The 13,079-nt window shown below is 48.4% G+C and overlaps 1 protein-coding gene across 10 annotated transcripts in view; it reads right to left on the bottom strand.

The window, feature by feature from the left end:
* LOC118373765 (type II inositol 3,4-bisphosphate 4-phosphatase) overlaps positions 1 to 13,079 on the bottom strand; it is a 263,035-nt gene that overhangs the window by 55,536 nt on the left and 194,420 nt on the right. For all 10 annotated transcript variants that reach the window (XR_008086480.1, XR_008086479.1, XM_052486795.1 and 7 more), the window contains one exon: positions 5,173 to 5,277. Coding sequence is in view for 8 of the 10 variants with exons in the window: in XM_052486795.1 (XP_052342755.1) it covers positions 5,173 to 5,277 (105 nt within the window). In the remaining 2 variants the exon portion in view is untranslated. The remainder of the gene's footprint in view (positions 1 to 5,172; positions 5,278 to 13,079) is intronic.

The following is a 13,079-nucleotide window of genomic DNA, read 5'->3' as shown; positions in this document are numbered from 1 at the left end:
AATGACTCCATGATCTAAGCTAAAGCTCAACTTTTATTCTTCCAAGAGAGCCAATTCCCTGGATCTCCTGTTGTCTAATTAACAACACTTTGATGGCCCCAAACAGTACAACAAAGACAAGAAAACCCACACATTCTCAGGTCTAATCACCACACCTCAACACCGTATGATAAGACACCTGTGTTGCTCTTCTTTGAACTATCTGCCGCCCGGCGAACAGAATGACAGTTTCTCTGTAAGAATAAATCCATACGCTGACCACTGAAACATGTCAACCTTCGTAGCTCTTCCTGAACTCTTGAAACAATCCAAACATGAATTTCGTCGATTCAAGTCCATCTTAACAGCTCTCCTGGCTTCAGTGACCCTAGGACATCTGTGGGAATGTCTCTTCCTCGAGATGGCCACAGATGTGATCACCCCTAGATGGTCTGTCGTTCAAACAATGCCATAAATGGTGACTGAGTCATCATAATGTGCTCCCACGCCAGCCAGTCGCTAGTACTTCCGGCGCCGACAGAGATGGCCGCCTCGCTTCGCGTTCCTAGGAAACTATGCAGTTTTTTGTTTTTTTACGTGTTATTTCTTACATTAGTACCCCAGGTCATCTTAGGTTTCATTACATACAGTCGAGAAGAACTACTGAATATAAGATCAGCGTCAACTCACCATCAGTACGACCAAGAATATGTTTTCCGCGACGCGGATCCTGTGTTCTGCCTTACAAACAGGTCAACGGAATTGATTCCATGCAGCGACCCCAAAAAACGACTTCGTAAAAGAGGGAAACGTAGCGGTCTTCTGGTCAGACTCCGGACACGGGCACATCGTGCACCACTCCCTAGCATTCTTCTTGCCAATGTCCAGTCTCTTGACAACAAGGTTGATGAAATCCGAGCAAGGGTAGCATTCCAGAGGGACATCAGAGACTGTAACATTCTCTGCTTCACGGAAACATGGCTCACTGGAGAGACGCTATCCGGGGCGGTGCAGCCAACGGGTTTCTCCACGCATCGCGCCGACAGAAAAAAACATCTTTCTGGTAAGAAGAGTGGCGGGGGCGTATGCCTCATGACTAACGAGACATGGTGTGATGAAAGAAACATACAGGAACTCAAATCCTTCTGTTCACCTGATTTAGAATTCCTCACAATCAAATGTAGACCGCATTATCTACCAAGAGAATTCTCTTCGATCATAATCACAGCCGTATATATCCCCCCCCAAGCAGACACATCGATGGCTCTGAACGAACTTTATTTAACTCTTTGCAAACTGGAAACCATTTATCCGGAGGCTGCATTCATTGTAGCTGGGGATTTTAACAAAGCTAATCTGAAAACAAGACTCCCTAAATTTTATCAGCATATCGATTGCGCAACCAGGGGTGGTAAAACCTTGGATCATTGTTACTCTAACTTCCACGACGCATATAAGGCCCTGCCCCGCCCCCTTTCGGAAAAGCTGACCACGACTCCATTTTGTTGATCCCTGCCTACAGACAGAAACTTAAACAAGAGGCTCCCACGCTGAGGTCTGTCCAACGCTGGTCCGACCAAGCTGACTCCACACTCCAAGACTGCTTCCATCACGTGGACTGGGACATGTTTCGTATTGCGTCAGATAACAATATTGACGAATACGCTGATTCGGTGTGCGAGTTCATTAGAATGTGCGTTGATGTCGTTCCCATAGCAACGATAAAAACATTCCCTAACCAGAAACCGTGGATTGATGGCAGCATGCGAGTGAAACTGAAAGCGCGAACCACTGCTTTTAATCAGGGCAAGGTGTCTGGTAACATGACCGAATACAAACAGTGCAGCTATTCCCTCCGCAAGGCTATCAAACAAGCTAAGCGTCAGTACAGAGACAAAGTAGAATCTCAATTCAACGGCTCAGACACAAGAGGCATGTGGCAGGGTCTACAGTCAATCACGGACTACAAGAAGAAACCCAGCCCAGTCACGGACCAGGATGTCTTGCTCCCAGGCAGACTAAATAACTTTTTTGCCCGCTTTGAGGACAATACAGTGCCACTGACACGGCCTGCAACGAAAACATGCGGCCTCTCCTTCACTGCAGCCGAGGTGAGTAAGACATTTAAACATGTTAACCCTCGCAAGGCTGCAGGCCCAGACGGCATCCCCAGCCGCGCCCTCAGAGCATGCGCAGACCAGCTGGCCGGTGTGTTTACGGACATATTCAATCAATCCCTATACCAGTCTGCTGTTCCCACATGCTTCAAGAGGGCCACCATTGTTCCTGTTCCCAAGAAAGCTAAGGTAACTGAGCTAAACGACTACCGCCCGTAGCACTCACTTCCGTCATCATGAAGTGCTTTGAGAGACTAGTCAAGGACCATATCACCTCCACCCTACCTGACACCCTAGACCCACTCCAATTTGCTTACCGCCCAAATAGGTCCACAGACGATGCAATCTCAACCACACTGCACACTGCCCTAACCCATCTGGACAAGAGGAATACCTATGTGAGAATGCTGTTCATCGACTACAGCTCGGCATTCAACACCATAGTACCCTCCAAGCTCGTCATCAAGCTCGAGACCCTGGGTCTCGACCCCGCCCTGTGCAACTGGGTACTGGACTTCCTGACGGGCCGCCCCCAGGTGGTGAGGGTAGGCAACAACATCTCCTCCCCGCTGATCCTCAACACGGGTGCCCCACAAGGGTGCGTTCTGAGCCCTCTCCTGTACTCCCTGTTCACCCACGACTGCGTGGCCACGCACGCCTCCAACTCAATCATCAAGTTTGCGGACGACACAACAGTGGTAGGCTTGATTACCAACAACGACGAGACGGCCTACAGGGAGGAGGTGAGGGCCCTCGGAGTGTGGTGTCAGGAAAATAACCTCACACTCAACGTCAACAAAACTAAGGAGATGATTGTGGACTTCAGCAAACAGCACAGGGAACACCCCCCTATCCACATCGATGGAACAGTAGTGGAGAGGGTAGCAAGTTTTAAGTTCCTCGGCATACACATCACAGACAAACTGAATTGGTCCACTCACACAGACAGCGTCGTGAAGAAGGCGCAGCAGCGCCTCTTCAACCTCAGGAGGCTGAAGAAATTCGGCTTGTCACCAAAAGCACTCACAAACTTCTACAGATGCACAATCGAGAGCATCCTGGCGGGCTGTATCACCGCCTGGTACGGCAACTGCTCCGCCCTTAACCGTAAGGCTCCAGACGGTAGTGAGGTCTGCACAACGCATCACCGGGGGCAAACTACCTGCCCTCCAGGACACCTACACCACCCGATGTTACAGGAAGGCCATAAAGATCATCAAGGACATCAACCACCCGAGCCACTGCCTGTTCACCCCGCTATCATCCAGAAGGCGAGGTCAGTACAGGTGCATCAAAGCTGGGACCGAGAGACTGAAAAACAGCTTCTATCTCAAGGCCATCAGACTGTTAAACAGCCACCACTAACATTGAGTGGCTGCTGCCAACACACTGACATTGACACTGACCCAACTCCAGCCACTTTAATAATGGGAATTGATGGGAAATGATGTAAATATATCACTAGCCACTTTAAACACTGCTACCTCATATAATGTTACTTACCCTACATTATTAATCTCATATGCATACGTATATACTGTACTCTATATCATCGACTGCATCCTTATGTAATACATGTATCACTAGCCACTTTAACTATGCCACTTTGTTTACTTTGTCTACATACTCATCTCATATGCATATACTGTATATACTCGATACCATCTACTGTATCTTGCCTATGCTGCCCCGTACCATCACTCATTCATATATCCTTATGTACATATTCTTTATCCCCTTACACTGTGTATAAGACAGTAGTTTTGGAATTGTTAGTTAGATTACTTGTTGGTTATTACTGCATTGTCGGAACTAGAAGCACAAGCATTTCGCTACACTCGCATTAACATCTGCTAACCATGTGTATGTGACAAATACAATTTGATTTGATTTGATTTAGTAGCGTCACCTTCTCTCATTCTCTCACTACATGATCAATAGTGGAACGCAAATCCAAATGAAAAAGCTATGCATGGTTTGGTTTGGTTTGTTTGGGAGGAAAAAAGACCAAACTAGAGGAAATGCGACTATAATTCCTGACAAGCACAGAAAACTAGGTGACTGATAGAAAGGACGTTGATGTCATTTACATGGATGGACAAAGTCAAAGTGAATCGTTTTTCACCCCAAAGGAAACAACTGCCCAAGGGAGTGACCAGACTAGACTACGTGGAAGCCATTTTATCAACAAACAATGCATCACCATGTGTTTCAAGAGCTATTGTGTCTTCTGGAAACTTGGCAGCAGAGACCAAGCTGAACTGAACCAGGAACGATCTCTTTCAACACATTCTCCCTCTTTCTCAGGGGTGGTAGACTTCTGAATAACCCTTCTTTTTGACCAGTCAGTCAGTGGTCATGGTTTTCACTAACAGCTCCATTCCCCTTATTCTCCTTATTGTCCCTGATGTGCAGAGTAGTCGAGATCTGTGTCAAGGCTTGTCTAGCCTTCAACTTTACAATCAATCAAACGGCGAGACAACTCGAAACTGAGGAACATTCCCCAGGAGCTAGCGCGTTTGCAGTTACTGAGCTCATCCCAGAGCTTGTAGAGCTTGTAGCGTGTAGAAGCGTGTCAGCGGCCATAATGCATTTTGACAAGTCTAGGGCTGAACTACAGAGAGGTGAGTATTGGGGTTGGTTGTAGAGGGAGATGGAAGCTCTAAGCCAGGCTATTCTGTGTATTCCCTCTCAGGGCCAAACGCGTAGGGCTTCGTTAGACCATTGTCTGTCGGTCGGTCTGTCTGTCAGAGTTAATGTGCACCTGTCAGCACCCCAGATGTCTCTGATCCGCGCCTTGTGCACTCTCCTGACAAGAGAAAAAGTAGAGCAAAGGACGTGAACTCTTGAACTGTAGCGGCTGTAGGTGACGTTCAAGACCCCAGTGCTCATTCCCAGCAGCTGGAAAACCCCCATGAAGTTGTAATAGTCAGGCTTATATTCATTAGGGCACACCATAACCCTGAAAACTAAAATGTACATTTCTTATTGGACAAGTCCAGCTAGTCCTTCCCTGTTTTAATCCGTTTTTGGTGCCTAACGAATACATGCTTTATAGGTCCATTTGGACACACACCTGTTTGTCTGGGACACGTCACCCTCATCCTCTGGGTGTGCAGGTTGATAGGGATGAACTCTAGATACCGCTGGGCCTTGCTGCAGCTCGGCTTGAACGACGGACCTGGAAAAGATAGCGGAGAAAATATGTGTCAGTATTGGACACATTGCAAGCCATTAAGATGTTTATAACTGAAAGAGGCTTTCCACGTCAGGTAGAAGGCCTCATAGTAGAGCCCAGTGACACCCTACACTCCTTCCCATCAGGTAGAAGGCCTCATAGTAGAGCCCAGTGACACCCTACACTCCCTCCCATCAGGTAGAAGGCCTCATAGTAGAGCCCAGTGACACCCTACACTCCCTCCCATCAGGTAGAAGGCCTCATAGTAGAGCCCAGTGACACCCTACACTCCCTCCCATCAGGTAGAAGAAGGCCTCATAGTAGAGCCCAGTGACACCCTACACTCCTTCCCATCAGGTAGAAGGCCTCATAGTAGAGCCCAGTGACACCCAGCACTCCCTCCCATCAGGTAGAAGGCCTCATAGTAGAGCCCAGTGACACCCTACACTCCCTCCCATCAGGTAGGCCTCATAGTAGAGCCCAGTGACACCCAGCACTCCTTCCCATCAGGTAGAAGGCCTCATAGTAGAGCCCAGTGACACCCTACACTCCCTCCCATCAGGTAGAAGGCCTCATAGTAGAGCCCAGTGACACCCTACACTCCCTCCCATCAGGTAGAAGGCCTCATAGTAGAGCCCAGTGACACCCTACACTCCTTCCCATCAGGTAGAAGGCCTCATAGTAGAGCCCAGTGACACCCTACACTCCCTCCCATCAGGTAGAAGGCCTCATAGTAGAGCCCAGTGACACCCAGCACTCCTTCCCATCAGGTAGAAGGCCTCATAGTAGAGCCCAGTGACACCCAGCACTCCTTCCCATCAGGTAGAAGGCCTCATAGTAGAGCCCAGTGACACCCTACACTCCCTCCCATCAGGTAGAAGGCCTCATAGTAGAGCCCAGTGACACCCTACACTCCTTCCCATCAGGTAGAAGGCCTCATAGTAGAGCCCAGTGACACCCTACACTCCCTCCCATCAGGTAGAAGGCCTCATAGTAGAGCCCAGTGACACCCTACACTCCCTCCCATCAGGTAGAAGGCCTCATAGTAGAGCCCAGTGACACCCTACACTCCTTCCCATCAGGTAGAAGGCCTCATAGTAGAGCCCAGTGACACCCTACACTCCTTCCCATCAGGTAGAAGGCCTCATAGTAGAGCCCAGTGACACCCTACACTCCTTCCCATCAGGTAGAAGGCCTCATAGTAGAGCCCAGTGACACCCTACACTCCCTCCCATCAGGTAGAAGGCCTCATAGTAGAGCCCAGTGACACCCTACACTCCTTCCCATCAGGTAGAAGGCCTCATAGTAGAGCCCAGTGACACCCTACACTCCTTCCCATCAGGTAGAAGGCCTCATAGTAGAGCCCAGTGACACCCTACACTCCTTCCCATCAGGTAGAAGGCCTCATAGTAGAGCCCAGTGACACCCTACACTCCTTCCCATCAGGTAGAAGGCCTCATAGTAGAGCCCAGTGACACCCTACACTCCCTCCCATCTGGTCTTGCAACGCTTAGTGGTCTCTCTCAAATCCACACTATTAGCTCAACTTTAAAGCGTCACTGCATCATGTAACTAAGAATACGCAGAAAGCACCATATTCAGCATCTTCATCTTCAATGTCATAGATTACAAGATCATGTTATCAAACTCATAGACCAAACACAGGAGCCTATCGGCTGCATACCACCAATCCTTAAGGAGTCACACCCTTGAGTACAGAACTGTTTCGTCTGGACCCAGGAGTGTATTCATTACGCTGATTCTGTTGCAAAGCTTTTCTTAAACGGACGCAAACGGAACGAAACGGGGAAGGACCCACCTGAATTTGTCCAATAGAAACTCTTGTTTTTGTTGCAAAACGTAACTGTTTGGACGAATGATTACACCCCAGTTCATTACTAGCCTGTGCTTCTTATCTGGCTGAGCTTGTAGCTCCAGTTATGATCCTCACATGTCAGCACAGACAGAAATGTATGCCTTTTAAAAATACAGCTTTTACAAACCTGCAAACACCTATATCTTCTAATGGACACGTTACGCATAGCTACTGTAAAATCACTTTAAAGCCTGGATTTACCTTCCAATGCAAGATTCTTAGAAATATATATCATAGATACCAGAGACTTCTCCACGTTACAAAACCAGCTCAATTTCAGATCAGGCCTTCCAATGCATCCACTAATGTACAGTGTAATCCTCTAAGCATAGGATTTGATCCTCTTTTGCACCACTTGCTTTGTACCAAACTTCCAATTAAAACGGTACCCCCCAAAAGATAAAGCACAGGCTTATGCTGAAGATGAAAAACACTATCTGACGCTCCACGCCGGTAGCGTAAATCCTAAATATGTAAATAGAGCTGGAAAACTTTCTTTGAAATAGGGCTAAGCTTTTAAGAACAGTCAAACAACGCAGGCTATCTGACATTTTGCGGTGTTTGCTGAAGGAGAGGGTATTTGTGTGAGTCAAGATAAAGGTAGGAAAAAAAACAGGTACACACACACACACACACGAGAGAAAATCGTATTCTCCTCAAACAAACATTTGAAGTTCTCTTCCAAATTAGTTCCACATCAAAAATGTTTAATTGGGTTTTCTCTCGATTCGATCAGAACTCTGTGTTTCCAGCTTTGAGAAATTCCACGCAACTCAAACAATCAATCAGACATTCAAACATGGGGGAAAAGCCAGGACTATAATAAACTGTTCCAAGTAGATGTTTGCGGTGATTATTCCAAATATATATCCACAGGGAAAAGCACACGCAGAATACCAAAGTTATAGGCTCAGTAATTTCATTTATTTAGATATCCTGCTTGTGCTTTTCCCTGTGGATATATATTTCACATCCCGTTTCCCCATCCCACCCAGCGTTAGGAGGACCCAGAGAGCGTTCGCACGTGCAGGAGTCAGTGTGCTGTCGAGGACACCACACGTGTCCCCACTACCGCCCAGCGTTAGGAGGACCCAGTGAGCGTTCGCACGTGCAGGAGTCAGTGTGCTGTCGAGGACACCACACGTGTCCCCACTACCGCCCAGCGTTAGGAGGACCCAGTGAGCGTTCGCACGTGCAGGAGTCAGTGTGCTGTCGAGGACACCACACGTGTCCCCACTACCGCCCAGCGTTAGGAGGACCCAGTGAGCGTTCGCACGTGCAGGAGTCAGTGTGCTGTCGAGGACACCACACGTGTCCCCACTACCGCCCAGCGTTAGGAGGACCCAGTGAGCGTTCGCACGTGCAGGAGTCAGTGTGCTGTCGAGGACACCACATGTGTCCCCACTACCGCCCAGCGTTAGGAGGACCCAGTGAGCGTTCGCACGTGCAGGAGTCAGTGTGCTGTCGAGGACACCACACGTGTCCCCACTACCGCCCAGCGTTAGGAGGACCCAGTGAGCGTTCGTACGTGCAGGAGTCAGTGTGCTGTCGAGGACACCACACGTGTCCCCACTACCGCCCAGCGTTAGGAGGACCCATTGAGCGTTCGCACGTGCAGGAGTCAGTGTGCTGTCGAGGACACCACACGTGTCCCCACTACCGCCCAGCGTTAGGAGGACCCATTGAGCGTTCGCACGTGCAGGAGTCAGTGTGCTGTCGAGGACACCACACGTGTCCCCACTACCGCCCAGCGTTAGGAGGACCCAGTGAGCGTTCGTACGTGCAGGAGTCAGTGTGCTGTCGAGGACACCACACGTGTCCCCACTACCGCCCAGCGTTAGGAGGACCCAGTGAGCGTTCGCACGTGCAGGAGTCAGTGTGCTGTCGAGGACACCACACGTGTCCCCACTACCGCCCAGCGTTAGGAGGACCCAGTGAGCGTTCGCACGTGCAGGAGTCAGTGTGCTGTCGAGGACACCACACGTGTCCCCACTACCACCCAGCGTTAGGAGGACCCAGTGAGCGTTCGCACGTGCAGGAGTCAGTGTGCTGTCGAGGACACCACACGTGTCCCCACTACCGCCCAGCGTTAGGAGGACCCAGTGAGCGTGCAGTGCAGGAGTCAGTGTGCTGTCGAGGACACCACACGTGTCCCCACTACCGCCCAGCGTTAGGAGGACCCAGTGAGCGTTCGCACGTGCAGGAGTCAGTGTGCTGTCGAGGACACCACACGTGTCCCCACTACCGCCCAGCGTTAGGAGGACCCAGTGAGCGTTCGCACGTGCAGGAGTCAGTGTGCTGTCGAGGACACCACACGTGTCCCCACTACCGCCCAGCGTTAGGAGGACCCAGTGAGCGTTCGCACGTGCAGGAGTCAGTGTGCTGTCGAGGACACCACACGTGTCCCCACTACCGCCCAGCGTTAGGAGGACCCAGTGAGCGTTCGTACGTGCAGGCGTCAGTGTGCTGTCGAGGACACCACACGTGTCCCACTACCACCCATGAAACATTTAACTGCTCTTCCAGTTGGCTACACTTACAACATGCTAGCCTGATGCTAGCACATCTGGTCTCCAGCTGCTTACTTACAGATGTCCACACAGGCTCCAGATTATTGACTGTACACTTTTGTACAGGCCCTACACGGGATGCTAGCTAGGGTTCAAGTCTGTTTCATTCCTTTGCCATGTGTGATGGCCAAATACCCAAATTATATCCGGCTATTCGTTTAGTATCTATATCACCACCCTTCAAAAGCTCCTAGTTTGGCAGCCATCTTTATATTCTTGTTTCTGACGTCACATGTTCATCTGTAGCATTTAGCTAAACATGCCCTATGGCCTCTCCCAGCTGTGCTAGGTTGAGCGATCTCTTACGGCTAATGCTAAAGTCTGCCAGGGGCCTTGCCATCACTTCAGCTCAGTGGGCTGCCGTCAGTCACTCTGTCAACTGTGTGCACTGGGGACGGGGGCTAATCGAGCTAGCGACCGGTGCGGGTTAGACGAATTAGCCGTATCAAATTCCCATCTGTTTGCCCAGGTGGTCAGTCTGTGTGACAGGAGGGAGCCAGGATACTGACCCACACACAGCTGGCTGGCCAAAGTGGAGGGGGTTGGAGTGGAGGGACTCTCTCACTCTGATTTAACCCTGATCTTACCAGGTAAGATCTCCTTTACAGCAACGACCTGGAGAATAGCTACAGGGGAGAGGAGGGGGGATGAATGAGCCAATTGGAAGCTGGGGATGATTATGTGGCCCTGATGGTATGAGGGACAGATTGGGAATTTAGCCAGGACACCGGGGTTAACACCATGGGATCTTTAGCGATCACAGAGAGACAGGACACCCATTTAACATCCCATCCGAAAGACAGCACCTTACATAAGGCAATGTCCCCAATCACTGCCCTGGGGCATTGGGATATTTTGGGGGGGGGACCAAAGGAAAGAGTGCCTCTTACTGGCACTCCAACACCACTCCCAGCAGCATCTGGTCTCCCATCCAGGACCAACCCTGCTTAGCTTCAGAGGCAAGCCAGCAGTGGGATGCAGGGTCTCTCTCTGTCAGCCTGAAGACACATTATGGGATGCCTTTGGATCACTAACTTCAGAAACGGTTGTTCAATCCACTAACGATTACAGACGGTGGCAGAAAGTACCTTCTCCTTCCTGTACCAATCCATCCATGAACATAGTCAATATCGTCTTTGATTAGGGCCATTTCATCCATCTGGAGAGTTCAAAAACATTTTCCAATGCAGTATCACACCTCCTTCCAAATGAAAAAGCCAATATGTAGCAGTGGGAGCAGCAGCAGCATCCAATCAGGCCCGGTAGCTAGCTAGCAGCATAGACTTTGAAGAAGCTTAACAGTGGGGGGCTGGTGCTGAGGAAAGCAGAGGAACGCAGCGAAAGCCTCAGCGTTCACAGGCTCCTCAGGCCGCCTCAGGACACACTTGGCACAGCACACAAGACTCCCAAATAACCACCGCCGGGACGGGAGGCCGGGGTTCAGATTGATGCTGGGACGGATTTGTGCATTTAACATTTTTCCTATCCTCCCACCACTCCTCTTGTGCGGTGCAGACAGGGATACATTTTTTGGGGTGGCTCAGGGAATTCTCTCATAGTGTATCCGAGGATTTCCTTTCATTCAAATAGCAGGCAACTTAGAGCTCCCACAGTGGAGGAACTGGAAACACACTGGTGGTGTCTGTAGACTGTCTACAATATACAGGACTACAGTGGCTCACACACTGGCGACACAGCTCACACACTACTTCATCCCCCAGGCGCCTCTGTAACAATACAACAAGACTATTTAGTCTAGAAGGGGGACTTTGCTCACCATGATTGAAGAGCGTGTGACAGACAGGTCTTCACTGTAGCTGACCGAGGAAGGCCAACAAACATTCACTAACGGGATTAACCAAGCTTCTAATTCGCCGGCCGGAAAACAATAGGAGTGGGAGAGATGATGAATGAATGGAGTTACTAGAGCATCTGAAGTATGCTGGGGTCATTCCAGCTTAATAAGTATGAATAAAAGGAAAACAATAGGAGTGGGAGAGATGATGAATGAATGAATGGAGTTATTAGAGCATCTGAAGTATGCTGGGGTCATTCCAGCTTAATAAGTATGAATAAAAGGAAAACAATAGGAGTGGGAGAGATGATGAATGAATGAATGGAGTTATTAGAGCATCTGAAGTATGCTGGGGTCATTCCAGCTTAATAAGTATGAATAAAAGGAAAACAATAGGAGTGGGAGAGATGATGAATGAATGAATGGAGTTATTAGAGCATCTGAAGTATGCTGGGGTCATTCCAGCTTAATAAGTATGAATAAAAGGAAAACAATAGGAGTGGGAGAGATGATGAATGAATAAATGGAGTTATTAGAGCATCTGAAGTATGCTGGGGTCATTCCAGCTTAATAAGTATGAATAAAAGGAAAACAATAGGAGTGGGAGAGATGATGAATGAATGAATGAATGAATGGAGTTATTAGAGCATCTGAAGTATGCTGGGGTCATTCCAGCTTAATAAGTATGAAAAAAGGAAAACAATAGGAGTGGGAGAGATGATGAATGAATGAATGGAGTTATTAGAGCATCTGAAGTATGCTGGGGTCATTCCAGCTTAATAAGTATGAATAAAAGGAAAACAATAGGAGTGGGAGAGATGATGAATGAATGAATGGAGTTATTAGAGCATCTGATGTATGCTGGGGTCATTCCAGCTTAATAAGTATGAATAAAAGGAAAACAATAGGAGTGGGAGAGATGATGAATGAATGAATGGAGTTATTAGAGCATCTGAAGTATGCTGGGGTCATTCCAGCTTAATAAGTATGAATAAAAGGAAAACAATAGGAGTGGGAGAGATGATGAATGAATGAATGGAGTTACTAGAGCATCTGAAGTATGCTGGGGTCATTCCAGCTTAATAAGTATGAATAAAAGGAAAACAATAGGAGTGGGAGAGATGATGAATGAATGAATGAATGAATGAATGAATGAATGGAGTTATTAGAGCATCTGAAGTATGCTGGGGTCATTCCAGCTTAATAAGTATGAATAAAAGGAAAACAATAGGAGTGGGAGAGATGATGAATGAATGAATGGAGTTATTAGAGCATCTGAAGTATGCTGGGGTCATTCCAGCTTAATAAGTATGAATAAAAGGAAAACAATAGGAGTGGGAGAGATGATGAATGAATGAATGGAGTTATTAGAGCATCTGAAGTATGCTGGGGTCATTCCAGCTTAATAAGTATGAATAAAAGGAAAACAATAGAATGAATGTGGGAGAGATGATGAATGAATGAATGAATGGAGTTATTAGAGCATCTGAAGTATGCTGGGGTCATTCCAGCTTAATAAGTATGAAAAAAAGGAAAACAATAGGAGTGGGAGAGATGATGAATG

This window comes from Oncorhynchus keta, chromosome 29 (genome assembly GCF_023373465.1).
Source record: "Oncorhynchus keta strain PuntledgeMale-10-30-2019 chromosome 29, Oket_V2, whole genome shotgun sequence".
In the NCBI taxonomy this organism is placed as follows: Eukaryota; Metazoa; Chordata; class Actinopteri; order Salmoniformes; family Salmonidae; genus Oncorhynchus; species Oncorhynchus keta.
Note: the sequence above shows the minus strand (reverse complement) of the source record. Positions and strands in the feature narration are given on the sequence as shown.